At 41.5% G+C, this 15020-nt stretch overlaps 1 protein-coding gene across 21 annotated transcripts in view; it reads left to right on the top strand.

Annotated features, from left to right (window-relative positions):
* DLG1 (discs large MAGUK scaffold protein 1) overlaps nt 1–15020 on the top strand; it is a 247776-nt gene that overhangs the window by 11002 nt on the left and 221754 nt on the right. For all 21 annotated transcript variants that reach the window (XM_075861717.1, XM_075861714.1, XM_075861712.1 and 18 more), the window contains exon 3: nt 5177–5343. In XM_075861717.1, the coding sequence (XP_075717832.1) occupies nt 5177–5343 (167 nt within the window). The remainder of the gene's footprint in view (nt 1–5176; nt 5344–15020) is intronic.

The raw sequence follows: 15020 nt of genomic DNA, 5'->3' as shown, positions 1-15020 counted from the left end.
GTATGAATAAATTGACAACTGGGTGTTACCCTTCTCCTTGATAATAGGGTGTGTCCATACTCAGTCTGACGCTGTCCAATCAGTACTGAAAGTATGGTCACGCCCTATTAATTTATTCATACAATGCAGAGTTAAAATAAATGGTGCTCCAGAATTGTTAACCCCTTGCTGACATTTGATGTGTACTTATGTCATAGCCAGCAAGGGGAAGTATGAAGCGAGCTCATGGGCTGAGCCTGCGCCACACTAAGCGGGTGTTGGCTTCACTGCAACGAATGGGATCCTGCTTGTTTAACCCCTTAATGACCGGGCCATTTTGCACGTTAATGACCAAGGATTATTTTTTGTTTTTTCACGGTTGCATTCCAAGAGTCGTAACTCTTTTTTTATTCCGTCGACATAGCCGTATTAGGGCTTGTTTTTTGCGGGACGAGTTGTATTTTGTAATTGTACCATTTTTAGATGCTTATAATATATTGATTAACTTTTATTAACTTTATTTTAGTGGAGAATTGAAAATAAGCAGCTATTCCAGCATTAATTTTCACATTATAAATTTACGCCGTTTACTATGCTGCGTAAATAACATGTTAACTTTATTCTATGGGTCGGCACGATTACAGGGATACCAAATATGTAAAGCTTTTATATGTTTTTTCTACGTTTGCACAATAAAAACCCTTTTAGAAAAAAATTACTTGTTTTTGCATCGCCGCATTCCAAGAGACGTAACGTTTTGATTTTTCCGTCGATGTGGCCGTATGTGGGCTTGATTTTTGCGGGACAATGTGTAGTTTTCATTAGTACTATTTTGGGGTACATAGGACTTATAGATTAACTTTTATTTTATTTTTTATGGGGGGAATGGGAGAAAAGAGAGAATTTTGACGTTGTTTTTTGCGTTTTCTTTGGACGCCGTTCATCCGGCGGTTTAATGAATATGTTCATTTTATTGGTCAAGATGTTACGATCGCGGGGATACCATATATGTGTATGTGTGATTTGTTTTGACCGTTTTACTAAATAAAACCACTTTTTGGGCCAAAAAAGTTGTTTTATTTGACTTTGACTGTAATTTTTTATTTTTTTTTTCATAAACTTTATTTAACTGTTTTACATTTTTTTTTTTAGTCCCACCAGGGGACTTCACTATGCGATGTACCGATCGCATATATAATGCTTTGGTATACTTCGTATACCAAAGCATTATTGCCTGTCAGTGTAAAACTGACAGGCAACCTATTAGGTCATGCCTCCGGCATCGCCTAACAGGCAGATGCTGAAGACAGACCTGGGGGTCTTTGTTAGACCCCCAGCTGTCATGGAAACCCGACGGCGACCCGCGATTTGTTTGCAGGGGCGCCGATCGGGTGACAGAGGGAGCTCCCCCCTCTGTCAAACACATTAAATGCCGCTGTCACTATTGACAGCGGCATTTAATGGGTTAAACTGCCGGAATCGGCGCGCGCTTCGATTCCGGCAGTTGCAGCAGGAGCCAGGCTGAGTATAACAGCCGTGCTCCTGCCGCTGATCGCGTGGGTACAGTCTCAGTACCCGCGCCATCACAGGACGGATATATCCGTCCTCCTGCGCGAACTAGCAGCTGCTGAGGACGGATATATCCGTCCTTCGGCGTTAAGGAGTTAATCCATTAGATACCGCGGTCATTATCGACTGCGGCATCTAAGCTGCTCAAAATAAAAGGGCGGCCCCCTCTGTCACCCCCCCCCCCCATGTGATACGATCGTGGGGTGCCAATGGTTGTCATGGCAGCCTGGTGGCCTAATGGAGGCTCCAAGGTCTGCCACCTATGTGCTTCTAAGGCAAGTCTTAATAGGAGCCTGTCAAAATCACGATATACTGCCATGCATTAGTATTGCAGTATATAGTGCAAGCGTTCCAACGATCACTGGTTAAAGTTCCCTAGGGAAACTAATAAAATAACAAAAACGAACGTTTTTTTTTTTTTTTTTTTCGTTTTGTACATATAAGGAAAAAAGTTTTCCCATTTTCCCCCTTAAGGCTGGGTTCACACAACCTATTTTCAGATGTAAACGAGGCGTTTTACGCCTGAAAATACGACTCCAATACGTCGGCAAACATCTGCCCATTCATTTGAATGGGTTTGCCGACGTACTTTGCCGACGACCTGTCATTTACGCATCGCTGTCAAACGACGACGCGTAAAAAAGACGGCTCGTCAAAAGAAGTGCAGGACACTTCTTGAGACGTCATTTGAGCCGTTTTTCATTGATTCCAATGAAGAACAGCTCCAAATTACGTCCGTAATGGACGCCTCGCAAAACGCGACTACATGCAATTACGTCTGAAATTACGGAGCTGTTATCTCCTGAAAACAGCTCCGTAATTTCAGACGTAAATGCCGTTATCGTGTGCACATACCCAAAGCATTGTCAAAAAAACATAATAAACATAATTGGTATCGCCACGTCCATAAAAGTCTGAACTATTACAATATGTTGTTTAACTTGCACGGTGGACACCATAAAAAAATAAATAAATAAACCGCCAAAATCGCTGTGTTTTTGGTCACCTCATATCCCACAAAAAATTGAATAAAAAGTGATCAGTCTTATGTACCCCAAAATGAATACTAATAGAAACTACAACGCTCCTTGCTAAAAACAGGCTCTCACACCGCTCAATCGATAGAAAAATAAGTTATGGCTCTCGGAATACGGCGACACAAAATACATTTTATTTTTAACAATTCTTTATTTTTTATTTTCTTTCGTGCAAGACATAAAAAAAGAGAACCTGTGTAAATTTAGTTTTGCCAGAATTGTATTGGCCCGCAGAATAAAGTTAACATGCAATTTTTACCGCAGTGAGAAATGCCTTAAAAACAAAACACAAAAATTGTGGTTTTTTTTTCCCCATTCCACCGCACAAAGTAAAACTGAGGGTATGTCCGCACGGCTTATTTTCGGACGTTTTTCGGGCCGTGTACGGTCAAAAAATCGGAAGCAGACGGGCCGTTTATTTTTTTTTATGCGGCTGTTTTGAAAAATGATCGAGAAAAAGAAGTGCATGTCACTTCTTGAGACTTTTCGTGGCCGTTTTTTCATTGACGCTTTTGAAAAACCGCTCCCAAAACGGCCGTAAAAAGCGAGTTGTCAAAAAAAAAAAAAAAAAAAGTCTGAAAATCAGATGCTGGTTTCCCTTGAAAACAGCTCCGTATTTTCAGACGTTTTTAAGTTTGTGTGTGCACATACACTTACTCATGCTGCAAAAATCATGCCCTCATTTGGCTATATCGCTGGAAAAATGAAAGACATGGTTTTGATGGAAAGGAAAAATCTGAATAATGGCTGCGGTGGGAAGGGGTCAAGTCATGGGAAATACCATTTTTTTACTCATTTAGACATGTCAGGAGAGCTGACCTCTCTAACAATTTTTAAATGTGGGGTTATCCCACAATCAGACGTGGTGGTTTTTTATTTATTTTTACTTTTTCATGGGTAGTTCAAGTGGGTTATCATTAGCTCATGCTTGGCTCTAGCTGGAAACACAGCTGAGCGATGCCTAAGCGAAGGTCTCAAAAGGCCAGGCGAGTGCAGTGTGTGAATTACACTGCACATTCTTGCCCTGTACAGCGAGACCGACTCCTGCACAGGGGAAAGAGATGCGATATAGATACGTAGCGGGCCTCCGCGCATTTTTGCCCAAAGAAGGCAGAACTACCGGTGGACGTAAATGGTAGTTACAAACTAAAAAACACACGCATATACCAGGGCATACTGTGGATGCTTATTTTCACAATGTAGATGTATTTTGCTAAAACTCTATATTTGCTTAAATATTTTTTTTTTCCATGGAGGGAATAATGAGGGATACTTACCCCTTCAGGACAAGGCTGGTTTTGGCCTTCAGGATGCAAGAATTTTATTTATTTTTATTTTTATGTATTTACTTTTTTTTTGGTCATCTTAGCACTTCAAGAGCCATAACTTTTTTTTTTTTTTTTTTTTCCCCTTTGAAAGCCTGAGGGCTTTTAGTGGCATCATCTTGGGGTACATATAATGTGTAGTATAAGTTTGTTTTTATAATTTTAAATTTTTTTGGGGGAGAGGGATGGTAAAAAGTAGTTTATCTACTTTCGTATAATAAAGCCTCATGCACACGACCGTAGCCATGTGCACGGCCATGATTTTCGGGCCGGCAGCAGAGTGTCGCCCGCGAGCCGCCCGCAAATCGTGGGCCGTGCACTTGCCCGCGTTCATTATTTTCTATGAGCCTGGACTGCAAAACACGGCCTTAATAAGACATGTCCGTTTTTTTGCGGTCCAGGCTCCTGGGCCATGCTCGGACCGTGGAAACCACGGTCGTGTGCATGGGCCCATTGAAGTGAAGGGGGCCGCAATTCTCCCGTGGATTTTCGGGGGAAATGCGGCCGCAAAAGCAGGTTCGTGTGCGCATGGGGCCTAACAACACTTCTTTTTTAAGTCCCCATATTCTGAGAGCCTTAGGCTCCATGCACACAACAGTATTTTAATCTATCCTGAAATACTGTCAGTAAATACGGATCAGTAGGCAGCTGTATTTCAGCAATATATACGCAAGGGTGTCCATAAATACGGTCCGTATTCCATCCGAATATACGGGTCTGTGAAAAAAGAGCAAGGATGCAAATGATGTCATCAACATGTTGCCTAGCAATGCTTCAGTAAATACGGACGGTTTATGGATGCACATCAGTAGCCGTCCGTATTTACGGAAGCTCCCATAGACTTCTATGGGAGACTCCTTGCCATATTTACGGACAAGAATAGGACAGGTTCTATACATTTTCCAGCACGGACACCCATCAGTAAAAATACTGAAAGGTGTCCGTGGCCAATAGAAATGAATGGGTCCATGATTACTGTCAGTATTTACTTTCCGTAATTACTGATGAAAAATACTGTCGTGTGCATGGGGCCTAAAGGCTGTGTTCACACGGTGCAAAAATGTGATGTGGAACTGGCAAAGACTCTGCGGCAGAAATCGGAGGCCACTGTTAGATTTTCTAGAACTACATACTACTGTATGTATGTATGTTAGGTCACATTTACCTATAAATGATGCACACTTGATGTTGTTCCTAAGCTATGTATCTTTGTGCTTTGCATGATTAATGTTCTGACATGATTTATTTGCCGGCTATAATTTCCAGATATACAAGAATTTTATGAAGTGACCTTACTGGACAATCCAAAGTGTATTGACAACTCCAAGGTACCTGAACCAGCACTGCCTGTGAATACATGGGAGTTTTCCAGCCTTCCCAGCACGGCTGTAACATCAGAAACCTTGCCAAGCAGTCTGAGTCCGAGTACAGAGGTATTTCTAATTTTTTTTGCTATTTATGGTGCGTGTTTAAACTAGGGAATGGGGAGGGTAATTACTGTATAGAAGGGGAGGACAGCGTAGCTAGTGAACTGGGGCTGAGAAATGAACATGGGGATGGGTTAGAACCGTTAATATGATGAAAAGTGGTACGCATAAACATATAAAGTGCATGTATACCAATGCCAGAAACCTCAATAACAAGATTGGGGAATTCAAATTGATCATGCTGGAGGAGAATTATGACATAGTGGGGATAAGTGAGACATGGCTGGACGATCGCTATGACTGGGCTGTTAATTTGCAGGGTTACAGTCTGTTTAGAAATGATTGTACTAATAAGAAAGGGGTTTGCTTTTACAGTGCCCACCAAAAGTTCCGGAACACCGTCATAACTTTTGAACGGCTCGAGGCAGAGGGTTGAAATTTGGTGGGATTTAATGGGGTCATAAAATCTACCAGTTAACGCCCAAAAAAAACACCCCCACCCCCTTGTAGGAAATATTGCACTTATAATCTAGTGACAGAGCCTCTAAGTATTTTCTCCCTTCCCTTATTTCCACCCATAGGGACTCCACGTGATAATTTCCATCATAGATATCTTCACGCAGGATGGGTTTTAGGCAGGATTTTACATACAGTTCCCACCAAAAGTTCCAGAACACCCTCATAACTTTTGTACGGCTCGACGCAGAGGGTTGAAATTTGGTGGGATTTAATGGGGTCATAAAATCTACCAGTTAACGCCCAAAAAAACACCCCCACACCCCATGGGGGCGGTGGGTTGGGCGGGGGCAACAAAAGCTTAAATGGAATGGGGGGGGGAGTTGAGTGGGGGCGTCATTTGAAAGCTCTTTTCAATACAAAAACAATGCTGCAAACGATTTTGAGATAGGATTTTTCGCTGAGATTTAACGTTAAAGTTAGCATTACCCAAAATGTACCACGCGGAGGTCGCACGGTCAGATTTACATCTCATCGGGGTGCTAGATTAATGTGAGTCCCCTTTACCTCTCACTTTTGTGTGTGTGTACACAGCCCGAGATAAGGACCCCGGGGTTCGTCATTCCCCCGGGATTTAACGACTCCAAAGTGTCTGTCTGTCCCGGCCAACCAACGCAAGACCAAGGACGTGTATTAGTACAAACCTAACAATTACTGTATTAAATCAAATGTTCGAACTGATGGCCTTCAACAACTTGACAGTGTCCTAAGTGAACGTAAAACGCGTCGATAACGTTATTTATAACATCTGGTGTGATTTGAATTCGAAATGTTCACTATTCTTTCCCGCAGCTCGTCTAAGTTTGCGATCCTAGACTCATAGACTTTACTTTTTAAATACCCCCAGTAAAAAAAAAAAATCTAATGGGGTCAGATCTGGTGATCTCGGTGGCCATTCTATTGGGCCTCTTCTACCAATCCATTGATCAGGAAAATTATCGTTCAGAAGATTTCCAGCTTGCAGAGAAAAATGAGCTGGAGCTCCATCCTGCTGATACCAAATATTGCGGAAAGCTTCTCCAGCCATATTTTGAATAGCCGGGATCACTTGGTTTCTTAACAAATTGCAGTAATCTTCTGCATTTGTTTACTTCAATGAAAAACGGTTCTACAATATGCAATATTCTGGCCAAAACTTTACCTTTCTGAGGATACTGGATATGACTGCCATCCAATGTGGATTTTCGTCTGCCCAATACCTCATGTTTTGTCGATTTACAGAACCGTTTAGTTCAAGCGTAGCTTCATCCGAAAAACAGGTCCAGTTGAAAATCTGATGATTATCATTAAAATGGTGTCATCATTGTATCGCAAAATTCCACCCTTCTGTCATGATAATCTTCGGATAGCTCCTGAACTAGATATATTTTATAAGGATGATAATGATGCCTCTTCAAAATTCGACGGACTGACGTGGCGCTGATATAATTTTGTTGTGCTCCACTCGAGACAGATGTATGAGGATTATCATGTACAGTGAGCAGAACATCTAAAGCTTTTTCATCATTACTAGCATGATTGGGTCTTCCGGATCTTGGTGCGTCTTTAATTGAACCGGTTATTTCAAAACGATGAATAGTTATTTTAACAGTTGACAATGAAATTGGATCACGGATAGTATAAGTGGCATTGAATGAAGCCGCTACTTCTCGATAGGATCTTATTTTTTCTTCACAATACCCTCTCATCATCAATAAAGTGATCCTTTCCGTTTCGGTCAAATGCATTTTGTGATAGGACAATAGAAATGTACAAAAATTAACATTAGTCTCCCGTGCCATTTAAGATTTTGTTGCCCCTGTCCAACCTACCGCCCCCAAGGCGTGGGGGTGTTTTTTTTTGGCCGTTAACTGGTAGATTTTATGACCCCATTAAATCCCACAAAAATTCAACCCTCTGCCTCGAGCCGTTCAAAAGTTATGAGAAGTGTATGACGCTGATTGGTCACTGATTGGCCAGCATCATACACTCCTCCTCTGTACAACGCCCAGTTGGTAAAAAGTAAAAACACGCCCAGTTGGTCATTAAGAAAGTAATTGGCATCTAAAATTTCTCATAACTTGCTAAAAAATGATAGATTTTCAAAATTACAAACACTGCTGTTATCTACATTACAGCGCCAATCAGATTGCGTAGGAGATAGGCCACTTATAATCTGGTGACAGAGCCTCTTTAATCCAGCAAGAAGTGCAGCACCGCCTTAAAAACACTAAAATAGACAAATCTCCGGATAGTATACACCCCCACGTTCTGCAGGAATTAAGTACCGTGATAGACACACCCTTATTTCTGATGTTAAGGATTCTATCATGACTGGGTGTGTTCCACAGGACAGGCTTATAGCAAATGTGGTGCCAGTATTCAAAAAGGGGTCAAAGTGAGCCCCTATAGTGAGACACTATAGACCTGTAAGTTTAACCTCCATTATGGGTAAAATATTTGAGAGTTTTCTAAGAGATGCTATTCTCGAGTATCTTAATGAAAATAAACATTTATAAATTCATGCTGATGCTTTATTATGAGGGATTGGTCCAGTCAAACCAGTCTGATTAGCTTCCATAAGGAGGTAAGTTCTATACTGGACCTGGGTAATGCTGTGCATGTATCTAGACTTCAAGACTTTTGCGTTTGATGCTGTGCCGCATAAAAGCTTGGTATATAAGATGAAAATGCTGAGACTAGAGGAAAATGTGTAATTGGGTCAACAACTGGCTCAGTGATGGGAAACAGAGGGTGGCTATTAATGGTACATCCTCAGAGTGGGTCACAGTTACCAGTGGGGTTCAACAGGGGTCAATATTGGGCCCTCTTCTTTCTAAGATGTTTGTAAACCATCTACAAGGTCATTTATAGAGTATAATTTCAGCATTTACAGATAAGTTCTGTAAAGTATTCAAGACGAAGGAGGATAATGTAATACTACAGAGGGATTTGGGAAAGCTGGAGGTTTGGTCAGAGAAATGGCAAATTAAGTTTAATGTGGATAAATGTAAGGTTATGCACTTGGGCCGAGGAAACAGATTTTACAATTATGCATTAAATGGTAAAACACTGGGTAAAACTACTACTGAAAAAGACTTTGAGATATTGGTAGACAGTACATTTACCTTTAGCAACCAGTACCAGGCAGCTGCTGCCAAGGCAAATAAAATCATGGGATGCATCAAGTGGCATAGATGCTCGTGACGAGAACATAGTTTTGCCTCTATACAAATCACTAGTCAGACCACATATGGAATATTGTGTACAATTTTGGGCACCTGTGTATAAGAAAGACATGGCTGAACTAGAATGGGTGCAAAGGGGGGTGACCAAGGTAATTATGGGAATAGGTGGATTGCAGTACCAAGAAAGGTTATCAAACTTGGGGCTATTCAGTTTAGAAAAAAGACGGCTTAAGGGCGAATTGATTACAATGTACAAATATATAATTGGACAGTACAGAGATCTTTCTAATGATCTTTTTACACCTAGGCCTGTAACAAGGACAAGGGGGCATCCTCTACGTCTAGAGCAGAAAAGGCTTCACCACCGTCGCAGATGGGGATTCTTTACTGTGAGAGCAGTGAGAATATGGGACTCTGCCACAGGATGTTGTGGTGGTTGATTCCTTGAACAAGTTCAAGAAGGGCCTTCATGTCTGTCTTGAAAAATATAATACGTTATTTAAGTTATGACTATTAGAATCTGGAGATGGGACGTTGATCCAGGGATTTATTCTTCCGTATTTGGAGTCCGGGAGGACTTTTTCCCCTAATGAGGCAATTTGCTTCCACCTCATGGGGGCTTTGCCTTCCTCTTGATTAAGGCCTCATGCATACGAACGTAAAAACGCCCCTAATTACGGGCCGTAAGTACGGGCCCATGGACTTCTATTGGCCACGGGTACCTCCCCGTATGCTTACGGGAAGGTGCCCGTGCCGTTGAAAAATATAGAACATGTCCTATTTCAGGCCGTAATTACGGCACGGGCAGGCCCATGGAAGTCTATGGGGCTCCTGTAATTACGGGTGACTACGTGTGTGCACCCGTAATTACGGGAGCGCTGCTAGGCGACGTCAGGGTATAGTTATTGTCCAGGGTGCTGAAAGAGTTAAACGATCGGCAGTAACTCTTTCAGCACCCTGGACAGAAACTACCGATCACAATATAATCAACCTGGAAAAAAAAAAGCCGTTCGTACTTACCCAGAACTCCCTGCTTCTTCCTCCAGTCCTGCCTCCTGGGATGACGTTACAGCCCATGTGACCGCTGCAGCCAATCGCAGGTTGCAGCGGTCACATGGACTGCCGCGTCATCCAGGGAGGTCGGGCTGAATGTCAAGAGAGGGACGCGTCACCAAGGCAACGGCCGGGTAAGTATGAATTTCTTCTACTTTTTCTGCAGAAAGGGCTGTCCCTTCTCTCTATCCTGCACTGATAGAGAGAAGGGCTGCCGATTTAGTGCAGTGCAATTTTGCAGTGAAAACGTCCCCGGAAATGCGGGTGTAATACTGGTGACACCGGACCCGTATTTACGGGCACGGGTCCGTAAATACTGGCGCAATACGGGTCGAATACTTGTGATCAAGGACCCGTATTTACGCCAGTATTTATGGGAGGAAAAAAATACGTTCGTGTGCATGAAGCCTAACACAGTAGAATTATAGGTTGGACTTGATGGACCTGTCTTTTTTTTTTTTTTAACCTTCTTAACTATGTAACTGTGTGGTGGTTTTGCTCTATTTTGTTAATACTCTTCAAAGATAGGTGTCTAATTGGTCAAATTTTCTTTTTGGCGACCTTTCTAGTACTACTTCCACCCCCTTATGTGAAGTCTCTTCCTGTTTCTTTGTCGTTACAGCAGAATCTGATCAACCCCCTCGTTAAATAGAGATTCCTCTTCCCCCCCCCCCACGGTTATCAGCTGATATAAGTGGGGGAAGCTGTGGACACATTTCAAACGAATAGGTGGCCGTATAATGTAAGATTCTGCTGAGTGTCCATATGCTCTAATGGGATGTGATATGATGGGACAAACCCTTTTAAATGCTTTGTACACTTTTTTTTTTTTCTTTTTTTTTAAATAAAAATCTTTAGTTCAACTTTCTAAATACTTTTTTATTAAAAATTATTATTTTTACTTTTTAAGTTACAGCTGCTTTGTATTCTGTATACAGAGCAGCTGTATCTTGCACCGAGACCTGACACGCAGGACCCGCTGTCACTGAATCAGTTGGTGCAACTGACTTGACAGGTATAGGTTTCAGCGTAAGATACAGCTGCTTTGTATACAGTTTACAAAGCAGCTGTATAAAAAAAACAAAAAACTATTTCAAAGGTGTACATGGCCTTTTTAAGGTTTGTGTGGTTTTAAGGATTAGTAAAAGAATGTACTTACAAAGTAAATTTTTTCTAGAGTGTATATATAAAATAGCTTAAAAAAATCTTTTAAAGTGGAGCAATATAACTATAGGTGTTTGTTGCGTTTTAATATTTCATTTGAAATCAATTGGCAGTAAGTTTATATTTTTTTCTGTTGCTTAAATAGGGCCAGCAGATTTTGCAGCGATTGTCATCACTTAGTCCCTGCCCCCAATGGGCACACAACCTAGAGCCAGTATTATAGGAGGCCATTTAACCTATTGGTATGTTCTGGAGTGTGGGAGGAACACAACTCCATGAAGATGTTGCCCCTGGTTGCATTCAAACCCAGAACCCTCCAGTGCTGCAAGGCAACAGTGCTAACCACTGGGTCACCATGCTGCTTCTATATTTTTCTTCACAAAGGTGTTCAGTCCAAATCTCTGTCCAAACCAGTCACATTCTTCCAACCCCTAAAAACTTATAAAAGACCTCATGTGTGGCATTGAAATATTGTCCTACTGAAACCGTGACTTTTAGACTTTTGTTTTTGGCTGCAGAGTGCAGAGTTTTTGTATGCTCTACATTATTCCAGATGTCGCGAGACCTTTCTCAGTGTTCTTTGGCCGTTGAAACCCCAAAATATGAAGCTATAGTTAGTTCTCTTGCTAACGTTTCTTCCACAGGGAGTTTGACACTAGGTTGTAAATATTGAGCACAGTAATGTTTTTAACCCCTTCCTGACATCTGCCGTACATGTACGGCGGAAGTCAAAATTGGAAGTATCCCAGAAAAAGTCCATACTTGCTCACAAGGGCAGGTACACACACCAATTCCCAAACGGATGCAGAAGAGCCACAATGCTACATAGAGGGAGCAATATGCTGATGTACAGCCACTCACGCCTACTATTCATGAGGGGGGTGGCTGCATAGTATGATCATGGCACACAGATATTGCTTTTGAAAGGGTCAGTCACGCATTTACATGTAGTGCACCATGCTGGAATACAGCATATTATTTACGCCCATACTATTGGATCAGGCGGGCTACCCGGCACCTTCTACGTATACCACACAAAGTACTGACACACTATTCTCCCCCAGTATTACAAGGCCTGGCTGCATCCTGAAAATATACCCAGGATAAACGATAAATATCCATGATCAACATGAAGTATTAGTTGATATTTTCCTAACATGCGATGTGATCACAGGGTGCAGATTATCATGGCAGCCTGGGGGCCTAAGAAGACCCACATATTTGCCATGTTTTTCCTCCTATTAAAGGGGTTATTTGGGACTTTTAAAAATTGATGGCCTATGCTTAGAATGGGTCATCAATATCAGATCGGTGAAAGCCACCTGTGCCCCCCCCCCTCTCCCCTGTTCATGTTCTCTGTCCACTCTCCATGACACCAGGTCTTTTGAACTTATTTGAGCCTTCGTGTGATATAACTATCTGCAGAAGGAGCCTTCCTACCGATCTTCCTGCAATAGGACACAAACATAATTAAGCCTAAAGCCGGGGCAATACCGAGACTTTTTGTAGTCGTACTGATTGATTTTAACTATTGAGTGACAGCTGCAGTCCAAGACTGCATACAATTTAATGTACTCCTTTGGACTTCCGCTATAGTTTAATAGTTAAAATCAATCAGTAGCACTACAAAATGTCTAGGTGTTGGCATGGCCTAAAGGTGTATTCACACGCTGCGTTTTTTTTTGTTTTTGTTTTTTTTGCTGTGCGACCGAAAACGACACAAAAAACATGCGTTCTTGCGATTTGCAAAGTCTCTGCAAATCTATGTAAAAACGCACACGTTTTTTGGGTGCGGTTTGCGGCGACACCTAAGCATAAGCTTCCTTGACCTAAGCTGTGCCCCTCTAACCGTTCACAAGCTGAAATAGAAAATATTAGCAGACAATTAACCCCTGTGTTCTCTGAAGGGTTTCTACAAGGCCCTATTACATGGCACAATGATCGGGCAACTGAGCATTCATATGAACGCTTGTTCCTGATCATTGTCCTGTGTGAATAGGGCACGTTCAGCCGATAAACAGGCAAACACTCGTTCATCGGCTGATCGTATCGTTGATGCAGCAGAAAATATTATCATCGTCTGCAGCGCATCTCCCAGTGTAGTCATAGTAATTATTGCTCGTCCATATACATTATATACCCCTGTGAAAGGGGCAAACGAACACCGATCAACGAGCTGTCTCATGGATCGGCGCTAGTTTTTATGGACCATATTGGCCGGTTTAAAAGTCCCCTAAGAAACATGCAGAAAATCTTGCACATTTTTAAAACACTGTGCAAACTTAACTGCTGTTTTTTTACTTTTTTTTTTGTTTTTTGTTTTTTTTAATTTTGAAGTTGTTCCTTTTTAAATCCGAATTTATTGATGATCCGAACTCCCTACTGATTATCCTGAGCTGTGCTCAAGTTCTAGTAAAAGTTGAGTTCGGACAAAGCTGCTAGAATGGTAGATATTAAAGCCACCTGTGCTCTCCCCTCCCCCAGTTCACGTGCCCTGCCCATGACTCCAGGTCTTTTCAACCTATTTCCATATGTCTGGCTCCATCATATACTTTGATCTCTTGTTATTGAGTTCAAACCCCTGCTACTCCAGTGACATTAAATATATAATTCAAAAATAAAATGTGAAGTGGAAAAAACTAGACACACAAAAATTGAATTAAAACCTTAATTTTTTTTGCAAACGTTTCATACTTCGTATATATTTGTAGTAACCTGTTCAATGAATGCATGGCTAATGGAAAATAGAGGACCTTTTTTTTTTTTTTTTTTATATGCGGTTTTATGCCTATTCCTTTTTTTAAATTAAATGTTCTGTACATTTGTGAGAAACCAGTTGACTGGCTGGCTCCTTCTTCCATACCGTTATGGGTTATGTTTTAATCATGTGAATGGAGTCCATATTAGATCTCCCTGCACCGATGTAGCTGGAAATGAAATTAGTTTGCAAATTAACACGAAGAGCAACTGTTTCTCTGTGGGGGGTCCCATCTCACATAGAGGTGTTAACAAGTAGGATGTGAATGCATCTGTGGGTAGACTGCTAGTCTCCAAAGCCCTCATGAGTTCTAAAATGTCTAATGTCCTTTATAAAGTTGACATGAATATGTAAATATTCAAAGCCATTTCTGTCCTATTTCATTATTTTATACAACCCATCTATGTATTGATAATCGGGGAGCTTAGCAGCCAATGTCTCATCTCAAGCGGAGGGATTTTTGACCTTTGGAACCTATAGAATTACATATTGGTTCAAATTATTATTTTCTGTTCGTGTTTGGTATGTATAAATTGATAAGTCTGCTTTGGAGCTTTCCAGTAATGTTATCTAACTAGGAGATTCTTACATAAGGAGATGGGCGCTATAATGTAGGTGACAGGCGTTGTACAGGGGAGTGTATGACGCTGACCAATCAGCATCATGCACTCCTCTCCATTCATTTACTCAGCGCATAGGGATCCTGCTAGATCCTTATGTGCTGTCTTATACGAACACATTAACAATACTGAAGTGTTTAGACAGTGAATAGACATTCCACTTCGTTAATGTGTCTGTGGTAGTTACAGCAGAGGAAGCGTGATCTCACTGTAAATGACAGGTTACAACGAGATCACGCTTCCTCTGCTGTAACTACCATAGAAACAATAACGAAGTGCAGAGATTGTGAATAGACATCCCGTGGAATGTCTATTCACTGTCTAAACACTTCAGTATCGTTAATGTGTTAGTATAAGACAGCACATAAGGATCTAGCAGGATCCCTATGCGCTGAGTAAATGAAT

Source organism: Rhinoderma darwinii, chromosome 4 (assembly GCF_050947455.1).
Source record: "Rhinoderma darwinii isolate aRhiDar2 chromosome 4, aRhiDar2.hap1, whole genome shotgun sequence".
NCBI lineage: Eukaryota > Metazoa > Chordata > Amphibia > Anura > Rhinodermatidae > Rhinoderma > Rhinoderma darwinii.
Note: the sequence above shows the minus strand (reverse complement) of the source record. Positions and strands in the feature narration are given on the sequence as shown.